Raw genomic sequence first — 23,963 nt, 5'->3', positions numbered from 1 at the left:
CTGTTTCTCTAACTGGCGAGTATCAAAACCATCTCCGACTGCACCAGACAGACCGGACCTGGTTGAGCCCCTGACTCCAAAAATCCGCATCGCCCCCCCCCCCCCACCCCCAGGAATCTTTCCGCTACACAGTCCAATCCATTACACCCCCCATTTCTCTGTCCCTGGGAAAGCCGACGGTTCCGCGTTCTCTCGCCTTACCTTTCTCTTTCTGCTTGACCACTTTGTTGGTCTTCCACTCGATCCTGGCCGTGTCGAACAGAGCGGTCATCTCGATCAGCACAAGCCGCCGCACCATCTTCATGTCCTGGGGGGCCAGGTCCCCGATCTTGGTGCGGCCCGTCTTGTCCGGGGGAACTTTGAAATTCTGATGGGAGACAGGAGAGGTAAGCATAAAGTCAGCATAAAGACAGGAGATGGCTTTGTCATGTTCCACAGAGTGTCCACCAGGTGTCACCTCAGCACAGAATGCTTTTAGACTTTAGACACTCAAAAGGCAGACCGCTCCTAACACAACAACACGGACAAGATGTCATGACTTTTGTGTGACGTGATTTTTTTTCCATTTTATTGGCACAAAACAACATGGACTTGAACAAACATGAACAAACAATAAAGAAACGAAACCCTCATCATCCCATGCTTCCAAACGTCGTTGTGGCCTGGATTTGGACTGAAATCACTTGTAATCTGTAGCCCTCCACTGCTCTCTAGATATACCGTGACCTACAGTTTAATGGACAAACACCCCGTCCTGTTGTCCAAGCCGCTCTCAAGTGCTGACATTCCTCAGTCCACCCCGCCCCGCCCGCCCTATTCTCTAACGCCGTTGTCCCCTCCTGAGAGTTGCGAGCTGGACTTCCTGTTTTTGTCGCAGGTAAACTTTGCTCGGGCAACGGCACACACAGGTAAATCAGTGCACACACACGCGCGTTAATGTTTAATGACGCTCGCTCGCTCACCGGCAGCCTGTCGTCCGCCTCGCTCTCGCTCGGGCTCGAGCTCTCCACGCCCTTTGACCTCTCCTTGAAGATCAGCGCCTGCTCGGCGAACGACACCTCCAGGTTGAGGTCTGTCTCTGTGTCGGGGGCGGGCTGGCTGGTAGGGGGACATGCTCCGTTCCCATTGGACTCATCTATACACACACACACACATATGCAGTACACATATATACAGTATATGCATGTTAACTAGTGCATAAACACAACCAACAAATAATTTATGTACACACCCATACTGTACATGTACTCTCTTTCTCTCTCTCTCTCTCTTTCTCTCTCTCTCTCTCTCTCTCTCTCTCTCTCTCACCCCCACACACACACACACACACCCACACAAAATAAATACACTTTCAGACAAACACACATATGTATTGACAACATTTTAAATAAATGAAAACACATGCCAACCAAACCTGACATACACACACACACACACACACACACACACAAACACACACACACACACACACACACAGGTAACGTGAGATACTGTACAGTCAAGCATTTTAACAACATGTTCCTTTTCCTGGTTCTCTGACGTAACAAGACCTTCAAAAATGACAACCGGCGCTGGCCAAACTCCATTCAGTGTCATTGGTGACATTACCCTCAGAGGTCCACCCATGTCACACGTGCCACGCTCTGGTCAATCATACCCTCATGATGCCCCCCACACAAATATGCATCACTCATTTAAGACAGCAGGCTTTATGGGAAGAGATGAAAGTCTGCAGCTAACAACCCTTATTCAGCATCTAACAGACAGGGAGCACTATTCAAAGTTCTGCTGGATCGGGTCGGTTCCTGGGGACGGTCAGTGAGGCGCCCAGGAGGGGTTCCTAAGCTAATGGATCCAGCATGGGTCAAGGGGGACAAACAAAGGGTCCACACATCCCCCTGAGCCCCCCCTGGGTGAAGATCACTGACGAGCCATGCAGCCAAGTTCCAGCCTACTGCCCACTGTGATAATGCTGCAGTAAGGCTTTTTTTTTTTTTTTTACAAGCCACACTTTTCCCCCCTTTTTATCTTTTTTCAGTGTGTCTATGGGGAGTGGGAGAGATTGTGTCGTGACTTTTCTTTTACCACTGCCATCTTTTTTCCCCCCCCGTTGACTGGCTGATGGGGAGGCTATATGCCCCCACGGCTGCCATAACACACTATCACTTTCACTCCCCCTCTGAGTTCCTGACGTGGCACTTACAGTATGGCACACTGACGCTGACTCACACTAGTTTGAATACTTTTCTTCTCCTCAATGACCTCTTTCCTAGAGGGGCCCGTAGCACAAGCAGATACCATTATGGAAAGACAGGGGAGAAGACGAGACACGTCAAGTAAGATATGAGCTCCTGATAAGGGCCCGTGGGGGGTGGGGGGGGGGGGTGGAGGAGGCGAGGGAACATGCCTAGGCCAGTCTTCTGGCGCTGTGACACATACCAGAGGACGCAACATCCCGTTTGCCATTTTCACTTCTGTCTGGGGTCTGTGGCTCCACTCCGGGCTGTTGAAACAGGAAGAGAAGAAGAGAAGAGATGCACAGTAATCAGTCGAGGGGTGGTTGCAAACGTGCCACAAGCAAGACCTGCCTGGTGGACCATGCTGCTGACGAGGCTTAAGTTTCTCACCTAGCTTCCCCAAACCGCGCGGCTAACTCACTTGTCATGCACTACATGTGCTTTGACTACCATTCAAAACATATTCATTCTGAACAGAGCCGTATGCAAAACTCTAGCCAGCCATCAACACCTCAGTTGTGACATTTTCACAAGAAACTGAACATGCTTATTCTCTAGAAGGCAAAAGGATAAACAGTCACTATACTGGACAGGGTTGAATAGGTTATCCATTATCTGCCATTTGTTGTGAGGGGTTCAAAGTTATATCTCTGGAACTATTCCTTCACTGCTAATCAACTACCTATTAACCAGTAATCTTCACTTGTACTATAAACCCCTTCACGGATCATATCAGAGGAGTTTTTGGCATATGGGGATGTTAGATCAGCTATAAACGTCCTTACAACTGCACATTAATCAATAACAGAGTGAAAGCTGCTGACTATTCAACTGTCATTTGAGATGTCAGCACAGAATAGGAAATAGGATTTCAAGCCCTTGCTTGCCTTTGTTTGGTATCAGTGTTACTCAACACTTTAGCGTTTAACACAGCTCTACTTCAAGCAGTTGGTACTAGTTGGAAAACCTACACAGAACAAGAGGGGGAAAGCAGTCCTCGTTAAGTATGCGCCCTGTACCCTGGTCAGTGTGAGCGGTGATGAAAAGATCTGGCCACTGAACTGAAGAGACACTTTTATGATGCAGGGGCTCTCAAGGGCAGAGCCCTGAGCTTTGTCAAACCAGATCAGGAGCTGGGTGGCACCTGAGCGGTAGCCAGCCGTGGACAGCCAACCATCCATCACCCGGAACTTTACAGATGTTATCGTAGTCACCACTAGAGGTGGGACATCCAAACAAACGCCCGCGCCGTACGCTTAACGGTCTTGGTCACCGGAGTATCTGCTCTCCTGACAGTTTGCGAGCCTCGTCCTGGACGGAGGCCACTCCAACACCACCTCTGTCTCTGTTTAGAAACAACTTGCTGGGTGTATAATAATTTTCTCAAGTGACCTTAAACAGAAGTCTGTTTGTCAGTAATGGCCTTCCTCAGGTCATTAAATGAGGCCATCAGGTTTATGTTACTGGGAATACCTCTGTTGACATGTCACACATCACACAGCTACTCTGGCTGCCAACAAGGCTGTGAAATGAATAAATGAAATGCAAGAGTCTTGTAGATTGTGTACCGACCCTCTCAAACATAAACAGTTTTCCTTTAATAGTGACTATTAAGATTACAGATTAAACCTAGCCCTGTAGTAGACGTAAACAAAGAGTGGAGAACTGATTTAAAAAATGTAAGCATTCCTTGAGTTGTACCACCATTCAAATAACAACTAATTGCATAAGTCAAATTAGGCTTTCACCTACATCCAGCCAATGAAGACAAGGTGGCATCCAACCAATCAAAACACGGACCCATCAGTCAATCATGTGTACAGTAGGGAATCACTAGCTTTCCAATGCTATATGATAACTGGATTTCTCTTGCAGTGTTATTCGTTACATGATATGAAACTCTCTCCCACCCCATCATATGGACCCTTCTTCTCAAAGAAGTTGCCCAAAGGCCTGAGAGTGACCAGTCATCAGAGCAAATGACCCCTCCCTTGCCCACCTGGGTGTCTGCGGAGCCTGGCGGCGGTTTGAAGATCTCCCTGACGTCGGGCACTTGGTACTGCTTGTTGCGCTTGCGCAGGGTCTGCTGGAGCAGCTGCAGGCGCTTCTCCACGGCCGCCGCCTGCGTGCGGGTCAGCGTGGACAGCATGGCCTTGCTGTCCTCCGAGGCGTCCGGGTCCGACTCCGCCTCCGCCTCCTGGAAGAGTAAGGTCAGCCCTGCGGCGGCCAGCCATGCCTCCTCGTGCTCCCCCTCTGAAGGACAGGAAGGCAAACAGGTCAGCTGACTTCAGAACCAAAACACGGTCCATGATTATTCAGCAACTAGCAGGTAAAAAGTGAATTACATAACAACAGAGATTTGGTAGTAGTCATGTTTCAACCTGACAAAAAGAATGAAGTAGTACACTTTTTCAACCAGCGTTATCCTAGACTAAAATCTTGGGAAAATCAAGATTCTCCAAATGGCATCAACTGCTTGAAGTAGAGCTGTGTTGTCTAGTCTTGATTAACTGATCAATATACATTGAAGTGTTCTTACAGTATAGTCAAGGACTAGTTTTACTTCATCTACGGAACCCGGCCCTTAATGCATTAAGAGCATACTGCACTGACATATTGTAAAAGTATGCATTAAGAGCATACTGCACTGACATATTGTAAAAGTATGCACATCTGCTTGACCAAGTATATCTTGGATTGGCACCATGCTCTGCTTGTGGTTCCAAGTCATGGAGTCATGGCCTAATTGTGCCTGCCCCTTTAAGACATGTTTATTCATAACCACCCTCTGGCCACCAAAATGGCAAAGGGCAATGGCCCAGGGTTGGAACTCAGCGTTGGGAAGTGAAAGAACTTCCTAAGTTTCATTCATGGGGCTTCGCTACTGTGTGAGTCTACAGAGCCAAAACACAGAATGACATAGCATTACTGGCACTAGACAGCACAGAGCTCAGATTTCCTACACTGAAGCCATTTGCTCACACAAACACTCACACTGGCTAGCAGAGGACCATGAGTCAGCCATTGGTATCTAAAGCATTGCAGTAACTCCCCTGGTAATGTGGTTGATAACTACACATGGGATAAATTACTAAAGTTAAATAAGACTGTGGTGACTACTTATGATATCTAGATGACAAATTCATTTGTGAAATACAGATCTGGCTAAGTTTCGCTACTTATTTCAAATGAGTTACAGTTTAGCTTGTGAAAGAATGTATCCACCCCGACTGAAAAGTGAAATATGAGGTTTTCCACACAGTACAACTGCATACTGTGAAGATTGAGGTAAGGAGCATGCACAAGCAAACACAGTTCTGTGTTAGTCTTCCTGATATGTGTGTTACACGTCAAATCCTTTGTCTGGCTAATTTGCCAGCCACATACAAACTGGACACACAGATGTGTAGTAGGCAAGTATATTCATACACAAACGCGCACACACACACACAAACTCACACACACACAGTCTCCCGCTCTCTCTTCCTGTATATAACAAGAAGACACAGAATCAACACACGGACACAAACACACACACACGCACAAACTTTAGGCAGGAAGTGGAAGCATTCAGGTTCCTCTCTAAAGACAAAAACAGTCCGTGTGTACCCGGAGAAAAAATCCCCCTCCACTGTCCCTGTTTACAGCCCTTTTCCTGCAGGTTCAGACATGGCCATTGTCAGTTTTCCTCACGTCCACCGGAGATAGCATCTTCAAAGCCTTGGGTGCAGCTTGCCTTTCATTTCCAAATATAGAGAATAACCTACCTATTATCTGTATGGAGCTAAATCTGAGGGGATGGGCTGGCAAAAACAGCTCATCAAATCCACTCCGGCCATACTCTGTCTCCTCACTCACACACACTCTCCTCACTCTCACACACTCTCCTCACTCACACACACTCTCCTCACTCACACACACTCTCCTCACTCACACACACTCTCCTCACTCTCACACACTCTTCTCAGGTACAGGCCATAATGGCCATAACGGAGCGTGCCTAATCCGTCTCTGTCTGCTGAACACCGCTGAAGACACACACACACGCGCGCACACACACACACACACACACACACACACACACACACACACTGTATGAGATGCTCGTGCAGATCGCTCAGCTTAACGCCCGTCACAGTTTGGCCCCCTCAGCGTCCTTGTTTTGAGATGGCTGTGCCAGGAAGTAGCCGGCCCTCGCTCTGCCTTTCTGTCTCCAACTCTACCGATATCCTAGAAAGACCTGGCTAAGATGCTCCTCTGAGTGCTGGCCTGGCCACTAGATGATCAAAGATCTAGTTATGGTGATGCTGCACAAATGAATGACATGAATAACAAAGTGACATGAAACTCCATACATGGTCTGAATTTTCCCCAAAATTTTTTCCCTGAATTTTTGCACCTTCTTCCCAAGCAAGTATGCAAGGAGTCTCTTGTGAATACAACAGATATGGAATAAGTTCAGCTCTAAACAGTTTATCATTTGACACTACTCACAAAAACAAAAAAAAAAGGGATATCTGGCTTTCGGGTGGCTTTCGGGTGAAATTTAATGTTTAAGTACAGAAAGTCCTGAAACATTAAACTGTTGCACATGCGCGTTCAAAAGTTTAGAGAAGGTCACATTAAGAGAGAGAGAGAGAGAGAGAGAGAGCGTCCACCCGACACTGATGTACCCACACTCAACTCCTATGTATCTTCTGTTTTTGTTTTTGTCTTATGGTCGTATGTTCTCGTATGTTATGTTGTATGTAACAACAGCTTTGGTAACACTGTTCCCACACAGTCCCAATAAAGCAACTTTGAATTTGAGAGAGAGACAGAGACAGAGACATAGACAGAGACAGAGGCAGAGAGAGAGAGAGGGAGAGAGAGAGAGGGAGAGAGAGAGAGAGAGGGAGGGAGAGGGAGAGGGACAGAGAGAGAGAGAGAGACAGAGACATAGACAGAGACAGAGGCAGAGAGAGAGAGAGGGAGAGAGAGAGAGAGAAGGAGGGAGAGGGAGAGGGACAGAGAGAGAGAGAGAGCGGGAGAGAGAGAGAGAGAGAGCTACTGTACCTACCGTCTGGCACCTTCAGCTGGACCTCCTCCTGCGGGCCGCTGTCGGACTCTCCGATGCTCTCCACCTCCTTCCAGAAGGCGTCCATGTCCAGCGAGTCCTGCGAGCTGCAGCGGCTGTACGGAGGCTTCGCCACAGCGCTTTTGGAGCGATTCTGGACATTGTAGTGTCCCGTCCTGCGACTGAGGGGGAGGGGGGGTTGTTGGGGGTTGGGGGCAAGAGAGAGCGGGGCACAAGGGTCAAATTCATGCACACTGGACACTGCTAGAGGCCACTGATTCAAGACTCCATGGCTTACTCACTGTGTGACTCAGAGTCACCGTGTTAATGGACAGCGTGACTTTCTGGAAATGGACTGGACTCACGAGGGCTTGACCAGGGGACAGGGTTCCCATTCTCCCCAAACTGCCCCCTGACCCACTCACCCAAGGATGGGATAGTCCACAGCGCTACTGAAAAGTGTTTGTGTTTTCCGCCAGCTACTGCGTAAGACAGTAATGGCAGCTAATTAGGAGGTCACTTCACATTTAGCTCTAACCAGCAGGACTCCAATCCACATCTAGGCTAGAGCGTTTGTACAGTACACTTTACAAGAAAACATCTCAGAAATGTGCAACACATGGCCTAGGGCTGTTGGGATGGCAAACAAAATTATAAAATAATCATAGAAAATTCACTGGAAATAAGAGTTGGGCTGAGGACTCGGGAGTGGGAGACCTGGAGGCCTGTTTAGCATAGCACTTGACTGACACTATTCATGGGCACCCGGCTCTCCCATGGGGCTGAGGCTGAGCAGCACAACAACGCGCTGTGGCATTCCAGGCATCCATTTTAATTAAATTAATTAACTTAATCCATGCAGCATTCATATCAAAAGCTCGCGTCCCGCTGGCAAACATTTCACCCGAGTGCCAAAGCAGCCGCCGTCAAGACTGAGTCACTCAACGGCACAAGAGAGAGGGAAAAGGCACAAGGCACGTCTCAAAAACAACGCAGGAACAACGCAGGCACAACGCAGGCACAACGCAGGCACAACTCAGGCACAACTCAGGCACAACACAGCACAAGGCTGACGGAGAGAGATCAAGTCTGCATGCACTCACACAAGCATACAGACACAGACAAGAGAAAGGGCAGTTACTGTGTAGCGTGCTAGCTTTTCATCTCCTTGACTTTAAGTTTACATAACCGTTTCATAAAACACCCACAAAAAGATGGGCTACTTCACTTAGCATAGATCAACCCCTGCTGTCAAACTGCCCTTTAAACTTCATTTTAACTAAATAAAAAAAAACATCAATCTGCTGTCTATGAAATGCAAAGCCAGTGGGGATTTATGCGTCATGACACCAAGGGCACCTAGATTGCATCCAAGGCAGCCCAAGGCGAGGGAATCCCTGTTGGGCACAAATGAGCCAGAGTGCCCCTCCTCTCCCTCACGCCAGGGCAGCCTGGTAGCTTGCCATGCCATGTCAGGGGAAAGCAAAAATAAATGCTGAAGCGTCAGCAGTTCCGTGGGGAGCAAATGACTTGCTGCTTACGCACCGGCCCCCACACCACTGCTGCACGGCAACGCAGTCAATCTGGGTCAATTCAGTCTGCCAGGACTAATGGTGTCTTCTTTTAAAAAAAGACCTAGCCTGCTCTGAGGACGGAGAGAGTTTGGGAGAGTTTGTGAGGGGCAGACACGGATAAATACAGAGGCAGTGGGAGTCGAGACAGTCTGTCTGCGAGAGAGACACAGACAGGCTATAAAAACACCTAGGCGACCACACTGATACCTGAGAATTCTAGCCAATCCACTGTACCTCTTGTTGTTACGCAACAACCCGGAGGCTAGCTAATATTACAGTCTCACAGTGAAGTATATATAGCCAGCAAAACTCCTATGCCTTTAGAGCAGTGCTTTGTTGCTTTGTAATGGGCCCTGGGAAAAAGACCAAGCGAAGGAGCCAAAACTAAAGAGACCGCCAGGCCACCGTAGCAAAACGGTAGTGGGTGTAAGATGACTCTCGTCTGACCTCACGGACGCAGGAAGCGCTCAGGGTATCGGTGACAGATGACATTCGTGCCGCCAGGTAAACTACACACCTCCTCCTCCTCTCCAATCTGAAAAGACACAGCACTTTGTACAGTACACAAACACTACGCTCTCGAAGGGCCAAAAAGAAACGAAAGCAGAGCCAGCGCTGAGAGCTATTCCCTCAGAATTATCAAATGAGGACACAAAGGAGTGGGGCCCAAGTCTAATCTCGCTCATACACAGTCGGCTGTAAATGACTACAGATAATTGATGGCACGGTGCTTACTGCCTCCAAACAAGGGTCAAAGGTACACTGAAGCCAGTAATAAAACACATAACATTTTACATTTCCCTGAAAAATGCAAGACTATTTCAAGAAGGAATGTAAACAATTCACCTACCAGCATCACACAAAAGTTAGAGACGCCCTTTTAGAGACTGTTTAGCAAACTTCATTACGGTGGAACTGAAACTATTAAGCAAACAGGCTTTTGCAAACATGTTTAATAAATAACAAGGGCTAAATCCAGCTGAGGGAATAACAGGAAAGTGTTTCATATAATCTACCCAGAGTCACACATACAAACAACACCTTTCCCACCAACTGCCCCCCCGCCCCCCCGCCCCCCACCTTCCCCTCTAAGCGAGTCAAACGAATAAACAGTGTATGCAAACTTCGAGAGCTGGGACTGCCCTTCGTCGACGAGCAAAGTCAAGGGACCCGGGGCTGTGCAGTGCACAGTGCACAGCACCCAGTGTTGTCCAACAGATACTCCTATTCAAATGAAAAGGTCATACAGTATAGCTCGCCAGCTCCCGGTGACAAATGAGCAGCTCACAATGGCAAAGAGGTGCAGGGAGAGAGAGAGAGAGAGAGAGAGAGAGAGAGAGAGAGAGAGAGAGGGAGGGAGAGAGAGAGAGAGGGAGAGAGAGGGAGAGAGAGAGAGATGGTGGTGGTGGTGGTGGGGGGAGGTAAACAAGCACGAGCCTGTCTTTTGGCCATAGCTGGGTGATTTTTCATACACACGCAGGAGGGCAGAACCACACGGCATAGGGACTGTGGCACGAGAACCAGGCCATGAGGCAATTCCTTTCTCTCTCTCTCTCTCTCTCTCTCTATTCATTTTATCACATCTTTTGAGCACTGAAGACTCTAGCCTAAGATCCCACCTTAGCAATTTGGTTCAACTGAAGCCACAATCTATCAGTGAAAAAAAACCTGCACAAAGCAAAGCAGGCCTCCCGTCCACAACCGTGTCAGAGACGTTAGGGATGTTAGGCTACAGCTGCAGTCAGCTAAAAGGGATGTCAACTTACACAGCTGCGTTTGGACCGTCTGTCCGCGGGCTTCCCGGACGTATTCTCCTATTCTCACAGGAAAAGTGTTCCCTCTCAGAGAGACTAAAAATCCCGTTTTTTGGCCTGTCGATAACATGTGGAAACAGATGCTGGAGTCTCTTGACCCCCTGCTCCATGGCAACAAGCCCAGGAATGGCACGCAGAAGTTAGTCCACCACTGCTTTACGCCGCTAATGGTTAGCCAGCCAGCACGTCACATGGCTCCACTACTGAAGGGTCCTAAACAAAGACGAGGCCTTAGCAAAAGGCTCAAGTGCCTTTTCTCTGAATGTAAATGGTCTAAGCATCTCATTTCATTCTCTCTCTCTCTCTCTCTCTCTCTTTCTCTCAAGCTGTCTTTTTATCTTTCTGTATCCAGCTTCCTCTCTTTCTGCACCTATGGTGCAATTTGTGATAACCCCCCAGTAACTTTCATCAGATTAGCTGTGACAGCAACAGCAACAACTGCAAGATCACTTGTTCTTTAATCACACAAATAGTCAAGAGACAAAGAGTTTACAATGGCATAACAGACCCCGCCACACACACACACACACACACACACACACATGCATTATACAAACACAGGCACAAGGTGGAGAAGGGATAAAAAACATGACCTGTGCAAACGGAAAACTAATCAGGGGACGCGTAGTGGCAGAGGAAAGCCTTGATAACCTATGTTGATTCTGCACGCTAAGCCCAGCTATTTACATCGGTTGTTGACACTGCCGCAGGTATTTGAGGCAGGTGATGCCAGGGCGATATGTCATGTTTTCATTTAGAACTTACAAAAGAGGAGGTTGCTGTTTCTTGGACTAAAACCTGGCATGACCTCCAAGAGCAGTAATAAAAGCAATCGCTCTACCGCACACTGTTGACTTTTTACTCACTTTTTTTTTTTAATTCAGAGCGAACCACTTTGGGCAGTAGTTTTATCCACTCAAGTAATGTCCACCCTGTTGTCCGTGGGTAAATATGCAAACATGATGCAAAGGTTAGATTAATTGGGCACATATTGGTGGCCTTCAGAAGTCCTCATGGCCTCTAAGGAGTTTCTATTAAGCTTACAAGTTTGTACTTAGCTTCCGTGGCAGAATAGACAAACTACTGGAAGGCTGCCATTTTAATAGCTGCCTGAGTAAGCTAGCAAACAAACAACTAGGCTAAGAAAAACACTCATATTGTAAGTCTGTCCCCCACGGCCTGGTCTGAGATGATCCACCTACCCTATTACCCTCATAAAGAACGCAGCTGAACTTGGCTATGTATAATTCATGTTGTTTGTGTGGGTCTAAGCTTCTCTATACCTTGACATTTCCTTGCATCTAGAGCTCAAGCCTAGTGCTGGAACAGTATGATCTCAGTCATACAGTAGTACAGAAAAGTGGGAGACATTCATTTCACTGGAATTGGCTCGGACATACAGTATACTTGTATGCTTTCTGCACTGGCCTGAACGAGAAGGTCACACACACCCTTTCGGTTATCACAACTGGCCATTATGTCTCAATTCTGAGTCCTGTGCTTACAAACCATATCAATACAAATATAATTTTAAGTGCCCTTTCTAAAATTAGTCAGCAGTGGCCATGGGCAGTGTTGTGCATGTGGAATGTGTAGGTAGATGGGGAGGTAAGAAATAACTGGCTTCACAAAAGCAAAAACAGACCAGACAGAAAGCATTACGTCGGACACTTTGAGTGAGTGTCCAAGAGGTGCTGTTTTTCCAAGACAATGCCTCACCAAAGACAACAGACGGGCATTTTTTATCACAACAATAAAGCAGTATTGTCACTGAGGTGACCACACTACCAGGATCCATGTTGTTTTTATCTCTATTGTCTGTCTGCCATTTCCTACACAAGACCACGGACACAGGAGCCAACTGGCAGAGACAAACAGACAGAGCCAGATGTGTGCGGTAAGTCTACGACCAGTTGGCAACCCATGCCACTAATGGACACACACACACACACACACACCAACCCCCTTACAGAGAGCGCCGGCCACTGGGGAGCTGCCTCCACAGCTGGTGGACAGGGACACCTGTTTCCCTGTCGGAGCTCGGCGACCTGAAAGGCACCTTTCTGTTACAGATGGTGGCCTGCACAACTAAGGAAAGCAACCAGCATCCAATTTCAACACTTGTCTCATTTGTTGTGAGGGTACAGTAGGTTAAGTTTAATGTCCGCTGTGCACATGTGCAGTACATGGCCTAATAGTGTGATTCTCTTGGTGGGTTTGATGGATCACATTAGCTTATTTCACCTATTCATGATGATGTCAAACTGAGGATCATTTGAGACAAAAACCTTTCACAACAAAGCCAATTGCGAGCCACAGGCTATTTACTATCTTCAGTGGGCTTGCATCCAGTCCACTGAGAGACCTAGAAAAACATTGTCAACACTATATTACAGTAGACTAACAATATACCCTACCACAGAAGAAGTAATATAGTGTTCCCAGACTACAATTCCACCCTTTTCAAGAATCGTGTTGACTATGCGACACCCAATTGCTAGGACTTCACTAATAGCCTACTTTTAAACCAAGAGCTGTCATAACAAAAACGCCAAAAGCTTGGCAACTGTCTCTCACTCACCCACCTTGGAATAGAGGGATCGGCTTCTTCGACAGAGTTTACTTCGGGATGGGGCGGTAAGGACTCACTGTTGCTGTAATAGCCGGTCAAGACAACTCCCTTCACGTCTTGACGATTCATGCTGCACGCCGCATTATTGTCGAAGTTCGCTCATAACTTCGGGTGGACGCTGGAACTGTGTGGAACAGCCCGCTGTTCTCTTCCCTAACGACGTGAATAACCATCACCCATCAGCTCCGCCCCGTAGATTCCCACAGCTATGCAATGCGGGCGGAGTCACCATTGTTCCGATCGGTTTGAATGACTCGGCTACAGCACAGCAGGCAGGCATCGCAATATTGGCAAACGACCGTAGATTTACGACAAGTGACTGCAGCATCAGGATAATAAGTCATATTTTAATCATAACGTTAACCAAGCCTCCATATTAAGGACATTTTTACAATCCTCCTAAACAATAGGCTAATGCAGAAGATAGTTTATTGTTCATTTGTAGGGTTTTCAAAAGCCTACATTTTATTGTCTGATTAGTAAATGCGCAAGGGAAAGTTTGACAAACCTAGGACTACATTTTACAGCCTAAATTATTGTTTTACAACACTGAAAAGTCTAAAGAAGACACATCCTTCATCGTCTTTGTCATGATGTTAAACTGCTGTACGTGAGTTGACACAGATGTTCTGCATTCATCTCGCGCGTTTCTGGTGTATGGCTGCTTTAATATAGCCGAGCCTGTGATGTCATTGTCTAAAACCACACGCAGGTGACATGAGGGTGTGCCCAATGATGATGTAGCCTAAACTGGACCAAGTCCAGTCCACTCATAGCAGGCCTAATATTCCACTCACTCTCAAGTCGTGATACTAGCACTATGCATGTGTAATAGGCAAGGGCAAGGCCATTGTGGCAATAGTCTAATATGTTTGATCGTCTATGAAATTTGCATTTTACGCGCACTCCGTTAGGAATGTTTGCTATCCTGTAGTAAGTCATTGGTCCCAGTTGATAAGATGGAAGAGGGTGTTGACCCCGCCTGTCAGGTTCATAGGTTCATATTCATATTTGATACTTATCCGTGTTTGAGGGTCTTTATTAACCTAACCGAACATCTCCCTGCATTTGAGAAATCTACAGGTTAATTTGGGGTTGCGGTGTTATTGAAATGTAGCCTACAGAAGACACGACAGATTCACTGATATAGGCCTATGAGTCTATAGGTTTTGAGCATGAATAATACAGATAGGCCTAGGCTACAATAGACACACTAGTATTATCATCAGTCCAACTAGTTGTGGACAGCCACATACACGTCGTGTTAAAACGGACCAGTTGAGCGCTGTTTCAACACGTCTATTTGGATATTTGATCAAGAGACGCCATAATGAACTGTAAAAGCGTCCTGGGGAATAAGTGATCTTAACACTGCCATCTACTGGTCTGTATGAGTAATTGAAATTCTTCTCACACGGGATTGGGGTAGGAATTGTCTCTTTGAGGAATTGGCGAATGAGAATTTGGTCCACATTGAGCCCCAGAGCCTTCGCATGATGCATGGTCCTGGTCCTGGCAATGATCTGTAGTTATCTAATTTCCCCTAATTAGAGTTATAGGAATTTACATTTGATCTTTTGAGGTCATGTTATACCACCTCATTACAGGTACAGTAGGCCTATGCTTTGCCTAGGGCAACTTGTACAGCACATCAAATGGCAACATTTATGTTTAAAATTGTACATGGTCCCTAACAAATAAACGAAATAAATAACATATCAAGGCCAAACAGTCTTATCATTGTACTACTTGTGAAAGTGTGTTAAAGGTCTAGTCAAAATATACTGGAAAATGTTAGGCTATGTATTGTTTTTTGTCAGATGTAGGGGCAGTCTACATACGTAAAGAGTGACAGTCGTTATATGTAGTAGATAGGGCCAATGTAGCCCATAGCCCTTGCTTTCAGCCCAGTTTCCTAATGTAATTAGTCTATACTTGTTCGTAGATTATTGCAAAGATTTCCCAAATTGCAAATGACACATACTTTATTACACAATTCCGGTAGGCTATATGTACAATGTACTGTAGCATCAGGCAGGGCTTGAAGTGTTCAGGTGCTGTGCTTGATTTCATGCATGGCCAACAGGCCTATGACATGACAACTTCAAAATAGTCTGACAACTTCTCACACGGACATTTTCTTTGCTTTAAGCCCTGATTAGAGTAATGTGTGAATTCCCAAATACCTTTCCCTTAATTGTTTGCTCAATTCAATGACATATTATCATACTTGTTTTATGATTTTTGCAGATTGTCATAAAATTCTGTTTAATTCTTCTTTGATTTTGTCAGTAAAATGTTTTTGGTTCACCAAGGAAAATAAGACATAAGAAAGAATCCTCAAAGGTAATCTCAAAGATGACACCTTTGAGCGCTAAAATTAAGTCAGTCTGTTGATCTGGCTGTCTGATTGAGAGAACCCCATCACTAGAATTAATACTGGAAAAAAATCTCAAAGATCACTTTTGATATTCAATCTCTTTTACCCATGGCCAGGCATGAACACTGTGATCTTCTCCACCCTATTACTGTGGTGAAATGGTACACCAGCTGATACATGAATAGAGTGAAATGTTATCTGCACATGGAGAAGGTGCTGTTGCATTACTTCCTGTAGCAGCTACGCAATGCTTTGCTTTTAGCCTCTTTAATATTTAGCATACCAGAGTTATGCAGGTTTTGGCATGTATGGTTTGTAATGGACAGAGACCTTATGTAATATTGCTGGGACGATCATATTGTTAATGAAAGGCCTAGTTTTCCCTGCTCGTATCCATTTAGGCTGTTTGTTGGCTTTATCATATTATACTCTAAGACGTTTTGAAATGATTTTTCCAGCAGATACTTAAATGACTCTCCAAGAACAAAGTTCTTCCTGGAAACGTCTGATACCAAACACAGAACTTATTGCGTGAATCACACAAATGTGGTGTGTCATAACGTGCAACCACCTCTTGAGGAACACACTACCCAGTCACAAGTTACAGGTTACACACGTCAAAGCTATCACGCATTACTCTTATGTCCATGACCAGTCTCTCTCTCTCTCACACACACACAAACACACACAAACACACACACACACAGATAGATAGATAGATAGATAGATAGATAGATAGATACTTTATTGATCCCCAAGGGGAAATTCAAGATTCACAAGATTCAAGATTCATTCACACACACACACACACACACACACACACACACACACACACGACAGAAATCAGAAATGACCCATGCCGGCCCTCACCTCAGATGAAGATGGTAGACCAGTTTGGTGACCATCTTGAGCTGTGTTGGCGGAGAGCGGCTCCCGCTGCGGTACATCTCCCTCCTCATCCTCGGGCTGCCCGCAGGACTCTGGCCTGGCCCCTGGACGCTCGTGCCCGCCTGTGTGTCCTGGCGCAGGGGCCGGCCTCGGTCAGCCCGCTGGGCTCAACACGCTGCCAGGAGCGGCTCGGCTCCGCACACCACGCCACACCACGCCAACACCTCACCTCACCTCGCCCCACCCCTTCCACTTCCTCCCAAAGCCGTTTCTTCCCCCCCAGAGTAATCTCATTAAATGATTAATGCCCTTCCTCTCCCCTTGCTCCCAGTCAGACAACAGGTCCCTGTCAAAGTGGTAAGCAGGGAGAGTCAGAGCCACCTAAAAGTGCTCTTTTCCTTTTCACATGGCACGCCAGTTTCCGCTCTGGGGGGGGGGGGGGGTTCAGGCGCCACTTGATGTCTGTGGGCATTAGGGGCCGAGCGTTGGGATTTGAGCATGTGTGTGTGTGTGGGGGGGGGGGGGTGACGTCGAGAGAATTACGGCCTCTCTCAGAGAAGCTGACATACTTTTCCTTCATGTCTTTCATGGTACACTGAAAGCAACCCAGAAACTCTGAAACACTGAGATTGTGACCCAAGTGCCTTAATATTTCTGACCGAGAGTTTTAATGTATAAGAGGATTTACTCAGACAACAGATGTTCAGCACTGCTTGTAAACGTGCCAACATTTTTAACATTAACTTGGCGGACGTCTTAACAGGGATATGGCACCTCATGTCAGAAACTAATTGCACCTCTAAGGAGGAATGACTTGCATGGTAATTGAGAAATTTATACAGAGCTCGAAATTAACATCCATTTTACATTCTGCTTCAATAAGATGACTTTGGTTAGAACCGTATTCTTGGCGTCTAAAACACACATGATACTCTGCTCAGCTCCGGCATCTTCGCAGAACACTAGCAGATGGTCAATGGTGTAGGAGCAATGAAAGAACAGAGATATTTTTGCACAAAATATTTATTTTTTTCTCAACAGTTTTCCATATATACATATATATATATATTCCTTTGAAATGTAGAGACCCTAGAACTACCTTTGGTATTTGATGTAGAAAACAATATAAAACAGCATCCTTAATCTGTACATACGGAGTCAAAAATGGCATCAGAAGTTTTGGAGGTCAGCTGGGTATACAAAATTATTGCGGAACAGTTTGTATGCTAGTATCTGTCCCCCAAGAATCATCATAACCAGGCCAGCACCTACACAAATAAAAGACATGTGTAAGCATTTGTAAGATTGGACATCACAGCAACACCCACAAAAGCAACCGTGGATTTGGAAATGTTCAAAGAGGTTTCGTCTATATCACTATACCATTAAAAATGGTTCTGTTAGACAGCAGTTTGGAACTTGCCAATGACTGTTTCCGTGACTTCCTTTTCAAAGTAAATGTAGGTTAGGTGGGTGACAAATGAAACCAATCATATCTTGGAATGGAGTGTAATGCTGTGAACGTGACCGCAAACTGCTACCAGGTATCATAATTGGAGTTGACAGGGAAGTCATCAATGTAAATTCAGCATAGGTCATGCTGTTAAAAAATGCCATTTATATGCAGAATAATTGTACCTTGACCCTTCCAAATTGCTTCAGCAGCATTACAAAGGCTATTTCAGGACGTGGACAGGTTCGTAGACCTCACAGCACAAATCCCTACGCATAATGGGGTTATCATGTTTACGATATCACTAAGCCAAAAGAAAAGGGCTCTGGTGCTGTGTCGGTCAGCCAAGCTTCAGGTAGAGAAACTATCCACAACCTTGTGTAAACACAAAGTCCTGTAGCCTAGTCTCCTGTTATCAGCCCTGTGGTATCTAGAACTCCACCTCTTTATCCAAATTTTGTGGGCATTTGTGCCATGTTACTGTTGGTAAATACTGTGATGTCAGTCACCTTGTCACAAGGAAAGATTTCATTTGCAATAGTGCTACGATGATACTTACCGAGTGCCATCCACCAGTGTTCTGTGGATGGGACTTCCGACATAACTAGAATAGATCAGGGGGGGAAATTTTTTTATAATTTATGATTTTTTAATAAACAGTGTTGATGTTCAACAGTCCAGCACAAAAACAAACAATGGGCAATTCAAAGAAATATCACTGCATAGGAGCATAGTGATGATCTTCCCATTCATGAGCTAAAGTACCTCCTACAGGTTTCGTCTTATACACGATTGCACAACCACCCACAACTGAGATCCAATCAGTTTTCTGATAGGATTAACTGTGACACCATCCATTGTTTTTCACTAATCTAATTCACTGTCACCTAGCCAGGCTACCTTGAAGCCTGCATCTGTGTGAGAGCTGAGGAGAGGGGGTCTACCACCCTGCTTCTGACATAACGTCACTGAGCTTGACATTAGAGCTAACTTTACTGCACCAGTTTGAGACTAGGACCTCTGTGGGCATGAACAGCTACAGTCATAGTCTGTTATACAACTCTGACAGAGAGAGAGAGAGAGAGAGAGAGAGAGAGAGAGAGAGAGAGAGAGAGAGAGAGAGAGAGAGAGAGAGAGAGAGAGGAAAGAGAGAGAGGGATCCATAAAATGCAGTGCTTGACATAGTTAGGTGTACTGATTTTAGCTACAGTGAAATATAAACAGCAACTCACACTGGTGACGCAACCCTACTAGCATGGCTAAAGCACCTGCTAATTAACAACCATGTGAATAATTGAATATGGTTCGATATCACTGTATGATGGAGCATTCGATCAAGTTCTGCCCAAAAAAAGAGGGCAAAGGAACTATTAATAATGCTGGTAAATGAGCATGTTGTTTATTATCAATATTAGAAGATGAATTGATTAGTAGTGGATGATTCTTGCATATATACATGTAACTTTTGTAACTGAAATGTGTAGTGTTGTATAGTGTAAACTCTATGCTCTTCCTATAGCATACCTGTCTGTCTTTCCTCAAATGTGATGAAATGTGATTGTCACTGAGCACCGATAGGAGAGGAAGATCTTATAAGCACTAGTGGGGTCGTCATCTACCTGTGCCTATAGTCTCAGTCTATCACAATGGCACACCTGGTTTCATAACACTCTTTCAGGCCAACTGAATGAATGAATGAATGAATGAACGAATTAATGAATAAATAAATGAATGAACGAATATGTGAATCACCTAATAGGGGAATGGCTTGATATGTACAGTGAACTTGTGCTCGTAAATGTATGAGCCCATGCCCCACTTGACTAAAAACAGGAATAAAAAAAACATTGACATTTAAATTGATCTTAATGCTTTAATTTAAAAAGTAAGGGATAATCCAACTTTATGGACACCAATTTCCTTTGTGAATGAGTAAATAAATGTTCTTCCTTAAAATATAGGGGGCCTAACACACCCCTATGTTAAATTCTCATAGAAGCAGATTTCTATTTTCAAAGGCCAGTTACTGTATTTCATGGATCCAGGGTACTATGGATCCTGATAAAGTTCCCTTGGCTTTGGAATGACAATAGCCCCACACCATCACATACCCTTAACCATCCCTAGATTATCATACTTTCATAAGATCATCTCTCAATGCAAATCAAACCAGCTATTAGGCTAACTGAAATAAAACTATGCCAATCTCTAGGTATGGTGAAGGGTATATGATGAAGTGGGGCTCATTTGGACTAATTCCAAAGGCCAAGGGAACTTGATCAGGATGCATATCCTGGATCCATTTAAAAATAAAAATAACAAAGTCTCTATGGGAATGTTACATAGAGGTGCATATACTGTATGTATGCCCCCTGTATTAAAAGGAAGAACGTTTATTTATTTACAATACATTATTCATTCGCAAATAATGAATTGGTGTTCTTAAAGGTTGGATTTTTCCTTATGTTTTTAATTAAGGCATTAAGATACATTTCCAAAAGACTATTTTTAATTCCTCTTTTAAGTCAACTTTAGCATGGGTTCATGAACCACCAAGTCTGATGTCTATGTTTGCATTTTGTTGTATGTAGTCATGGGTCAGGCCCATTTTAAACTGTAACTCTGTTACTTTTAATTCTTTCCTGTATAATAAATGTGAAATGAAAATGAATAAGCTTCAGAGCACAACTGTATGTAATGCTAACCTCCATCAGACTGAAGGCAGCATTTACAGTACGGTACCTGCTACGGTCAGGCCAACATGCAGCAGTGTGACTGTTATGGCGTAATCCCACACCCATTCTTCCACAATCCAGGCAAACAGCAGGCCTCCCAGGATATAAGTCACCTCTGTGGAGACTACACACACTGCAACAGAAAAAACACACAAACAAAAACATAGGCTGAGATGTAATACAATAGCTGCTGGGGTGTGTGCCAATATACTGTACCATCAGGCTGTATAACGAAGTGATTCCTTTTTACCTGAGTATTACAGTATTTTCCCACATATAAGCTGCTTTGTGTATAGGACAGTGTTTTATGCCAGTTAAAAGAAACAAAACCATATTAACACCATATTAACTGCCCCCCTGTATTATTCTCATAGCTGAAGAAATTTTGCAAAATCAATATATATAAGCCGTGGCTAATAGTCGGGAATTTACGTTAACTGTCCATTTATTATTTTATCTATGGTTAATAGGATTAATCTATTCAATCATTTTCCCCCAGAAAGTACTATAAAGTATTAGTGAGCTATGTAAATCACATACAGTATGTATAGGCCCCGGTTATTAAAGAAATACAGTAAGTGCCATACCTAAATATTTGGGACTGTGCCATGATGGTTGGGTTGTGTAGTCGAAGGGAGCCAACAGGCTGTCAGCGTCCTCCACTCTGTTGGGGTGAGACAAAATGTATCCACATGTGAAGCAGATGCAGCCCATACCACGCAAGCACCATTACACAAACCTGCCCTGAGAAAGACCTGTGCCTGTAGGCAGAAACCTGGGCAGAAAATGGCCTACTACACGAGGCCTTGGCTCTACAGACTTATTCTGATGATATATAACATGGAAAATTTGCATGATAATTGGTGATTGTAAACCCTGTCGAGGCTCTTTGGTTGTGTTTTAAAGCAACTTTAGTTACCCTTTTTTTGTGCAGGGAATGCACAAAGAAATATTTTTGTCAGTGACATTTTTCAGCTAAGATGTTTAAGTTGTCATTTCATGGCATGATCAATCAAATCAGTGCTTTAATCTCTATACTAACGGAACAGCCAATGGAACCTTTGCACCAAAACTAGATGAAACACCTATAAAAACACTTGCTTGTTAATCACATCAAAAGACAGAACGACTCAACTAGGGTGTTGAAACATTTCAGTGAACATAGTGAGACCTGTGCTACATAAGAAGACATAATTCAACATAGTCAAAACAATGCACTGCTTTGCCTCTGTACTGCAGCTCCTTGTGAGAGGCCAGGCTCATGCTAACAGGAAGTGAGTTGACTTGTGAGTTGCTCACCACAACACAAGAGGTCGACGCATACAGAACCAGAGGAAGTTATCTTCTTAATACTATGGAAAATATTTCTGAACCTCACCTGAATATGCCTATGCACAGGCTGACTGCGATGAAGTAAAGTGCATAGAAAGACACCATGCACATTAACAAGTTCTGGAGAACAATCTGCAGAAATTAAGATAATGTTATTTGTTTATGTTTCCAGAATGACAAGTATGTACAGAACAGTGTAAAACCAGATATTATTCTTTAATTGTTAAAAGTTAAAAACTGCCACTGAACGCATAATTACAGAACACATGTGCCAGAGTGTGACATGCTGTTATGTATGTAAAGCCTCATACAAGAAGACAAGAAAAGTTAAAACATTTTGAATTTGCACAGTAAAATGTTTTACTTCAAACAGTTAATTCAAACCAAACATGACCTGTGTACACACTTTCACAAATCCACACACACACTCACACACACACACACACACACACACACACACACACACACACACACACACACAACAACAAAGTATCTTCTCAGCTAACCTCCTTAACTTACGGCCCCACAAATTGGCTCTCAAAACACACAGCTGACGAAGCCACAGCAAAAAAATAAATATTTACTTTACCCAAGTGTCGTTGAGTTTGCTATTGACCGGCAGCTGTCCATGGCGCTTGATGAAAGTGACTGAGCAACACCTGCAACAGTAGTCCAAAAACATGAATCTTCCGCCCCGATTCTTTAATGGTGGCAGGCAGCAGACATCTATGGCAGACACAGGTGAAGCAGACACACGGTGCTGGACAAGGGCTGGGCTTAACCGGATTAACCCAACGCAAAAAGCCTCTCTCAATCTGGGCTGAGATAAAGCCCACCCCTTTAGGCCTGTCCCACACACTCTCCGAGTGACGGGACTAAAAATACTCCACTTACTGTACCTAGCACAGCTAGCGCACTGGCTAACACTGGCATGTCTCTTCCATTACCAGTGGATGACATGGGCTGCATGCGGATACACATTTGTTGTGAATGTAATTCTGCTGTAGTGTGAACAGCTGGTGTGGCCCTGGGACGGTGGCCAGAGTCGCTTAAGTCAGTGAGGCTGCTGACGAGAGTGGTGTTGTCCAAAGAGTCAGGAGGCCTATAGGACTGATGCTGCAGCCAGCTTTCCCCCCAACATGTATCATGGATTCCTATGCTCTTCCAAAGTACGCACAGAGGGAAAAGAGCATGATATGATGCAGGTTGAGCTGCCTGGTACACATATTGTAATCCTCTCATTTAGCTCAAACTAAGCCAGTGCCACCAGAGCTGCAAAAGGGGGAAATCACTGCAGCATCACAGATTATACTCAACTATACTGCAATGCACTGTTTGTCATGTGCATGTTATCAGGTAATCACATTCAGTCATGACGCTTTGTCAGTAAATAGTAATTGTACAGTATGCAGGCAACTCATCTAATAACTATTTGCTTGACCCTTGTACCTATTTCCACCTAGAAGGCCTGGAAGTAGAACACCGTAAGTTTATAGGTGAAATACTGCTGAGCTTGTTGACAGGAGAAAGCAATAACAAAGGGCTTGAGAATTTTGAATCTCCCAGCAACCCTCACACAATTCCAACAGATTCACAATCATACCATCTAGAATTCAACATGGCGGCTGTGTCAGGCTACTGGAGACTGAGATGTGGTGATCCATATGATTTTACAATGAAGGAAAACTTCACCAATACTCTGGGATATATCCCAGATCCAGAGATTCCATTTCACTAATAGCAAATACAAAGACAGAGGTGGCTAATATATTAATACGGTATATATAAAACATGGATTGCTTATTTGCTGAGTGAAATCAATGATAACACAATCTGTAAATTGTTGGGCACCTCTTGTATAG

The 23,963-nt window shown here is 44.8% G+C and overlaps 2 protein-coding genes across 2 annotated transcripts in view; both read right to left on the bottom strand.

Annotated features, from left to right (window-relative positions):
• arhgap18 (Rho GTPase activating protein 18) overlaps nucleotides 1-13,468 on the bottom strand; it is a 27,708-nt gene extending 14,240 nt beyond the window's left edge. The window contains exons 1-6 of the mRNA XM_062550535.1: nucleotides 13,267-13,468; nucleotides 7,297-7,475; nucleotides 4,237-4,490; nucleotides 2,440-2,503; nucleotides 963-1,135; nucleotides 202-367 (exon numbers count right to left, since the gene is read on the bottom strand). Of these exons, the coding sequence (XP_062406519.1) occupies nucleotides 202-367; nucleotides 963-1,135; nucleotides 2,440-2,503; nucleotides 4,237-4,490; nucleotides 7,297-7,475; nucleotides 13,267-13,382 (952 nt within the window). The 5' untranslated portion in view covers nucleotides 13,383-13,468. The remainder of the gene's footprint in view (nucleotides 1-201; nucleotides 368-962; nucleotides 1,136-2,439; nucleotides 2,504-4,236; nucleotides 4,491-7,296; nucleotides 7,476-13,266) is intronic.
• A 4,182-nt stretch (nucleotides 13,469-17,650) lies between these two features.
• On the bottom strand, nucleotides 17,651-22,877 carry tmem244 (transmembrane protein 244). The gene is made up of 6 exons (XM_062550867.1): nucleotides 22,691-22,877; nucleotides 22,148-22,233; nucleotides 21,357-21,433; nucleotides 20,777-20,902; nucleotides 18,594-18,638; nucleotides 17,651-17,849 (listed from the first exon to the last, which is right to left on the bottom strand). Exons 1-6 carry the CDS (start codon nucleotides 22,781-22,783, stop codon nucleotides 17,752-17,754), a joined length of 525 nt encoding a protein of 174 aa, XP_062406851.1. The 5' UTR covers nucleotides 22,784-22,877; the 3' UTR covers nucleotides 17,651-17,751.
• Between the last annotated feature and the right edge of the window lie 1,086 nt (nucleotides 22,878-23,963).

This window comes from Sardina pilchardus, chromosome 12, assembly GCF_963854185.1.
Source record: "Sardina pilchardus chromosome 12, fSarPil1.1, whole genome shotgun sequence".
Taxonomy (NCBI): Eukaryota; Metazoa; Chordata; class Actinopteri; order Clupeiformes; family Clupeidae; genus Sardina; species Sardina pilchardus.
This window is presented reverse-complemented; position numbering and strand designations above follow the sequence as displayed.

What these genes read in the sequence shown, in the direction of transcription:
- tmem244 (XM_062550867.1), bottom strand. Translation starts at nt 22,783, where the DNA reads ATGTTTTTGGACTACTGTTGCAGGTGTTGCTCAGTCACTTTCATCAAG. An exon ending in GCAAACTCAACGACACTTGG is followed by an intron (nt 22,234 to 22,690) that starts GTAAAGTAAATA and finishes TAATTTCTGCAG; the next exon opens with ATTGTTCTCCAGAACTTGTT. An exon ending in TGTTGGCCTGACCGTAGCAG is followed by an intron (nt 18,639 to 20,776) that starts GTACCGTACTGT and finishes GATCTATTCTAG; the next exon opens with TTATGTCGGAAGTCCCATCC.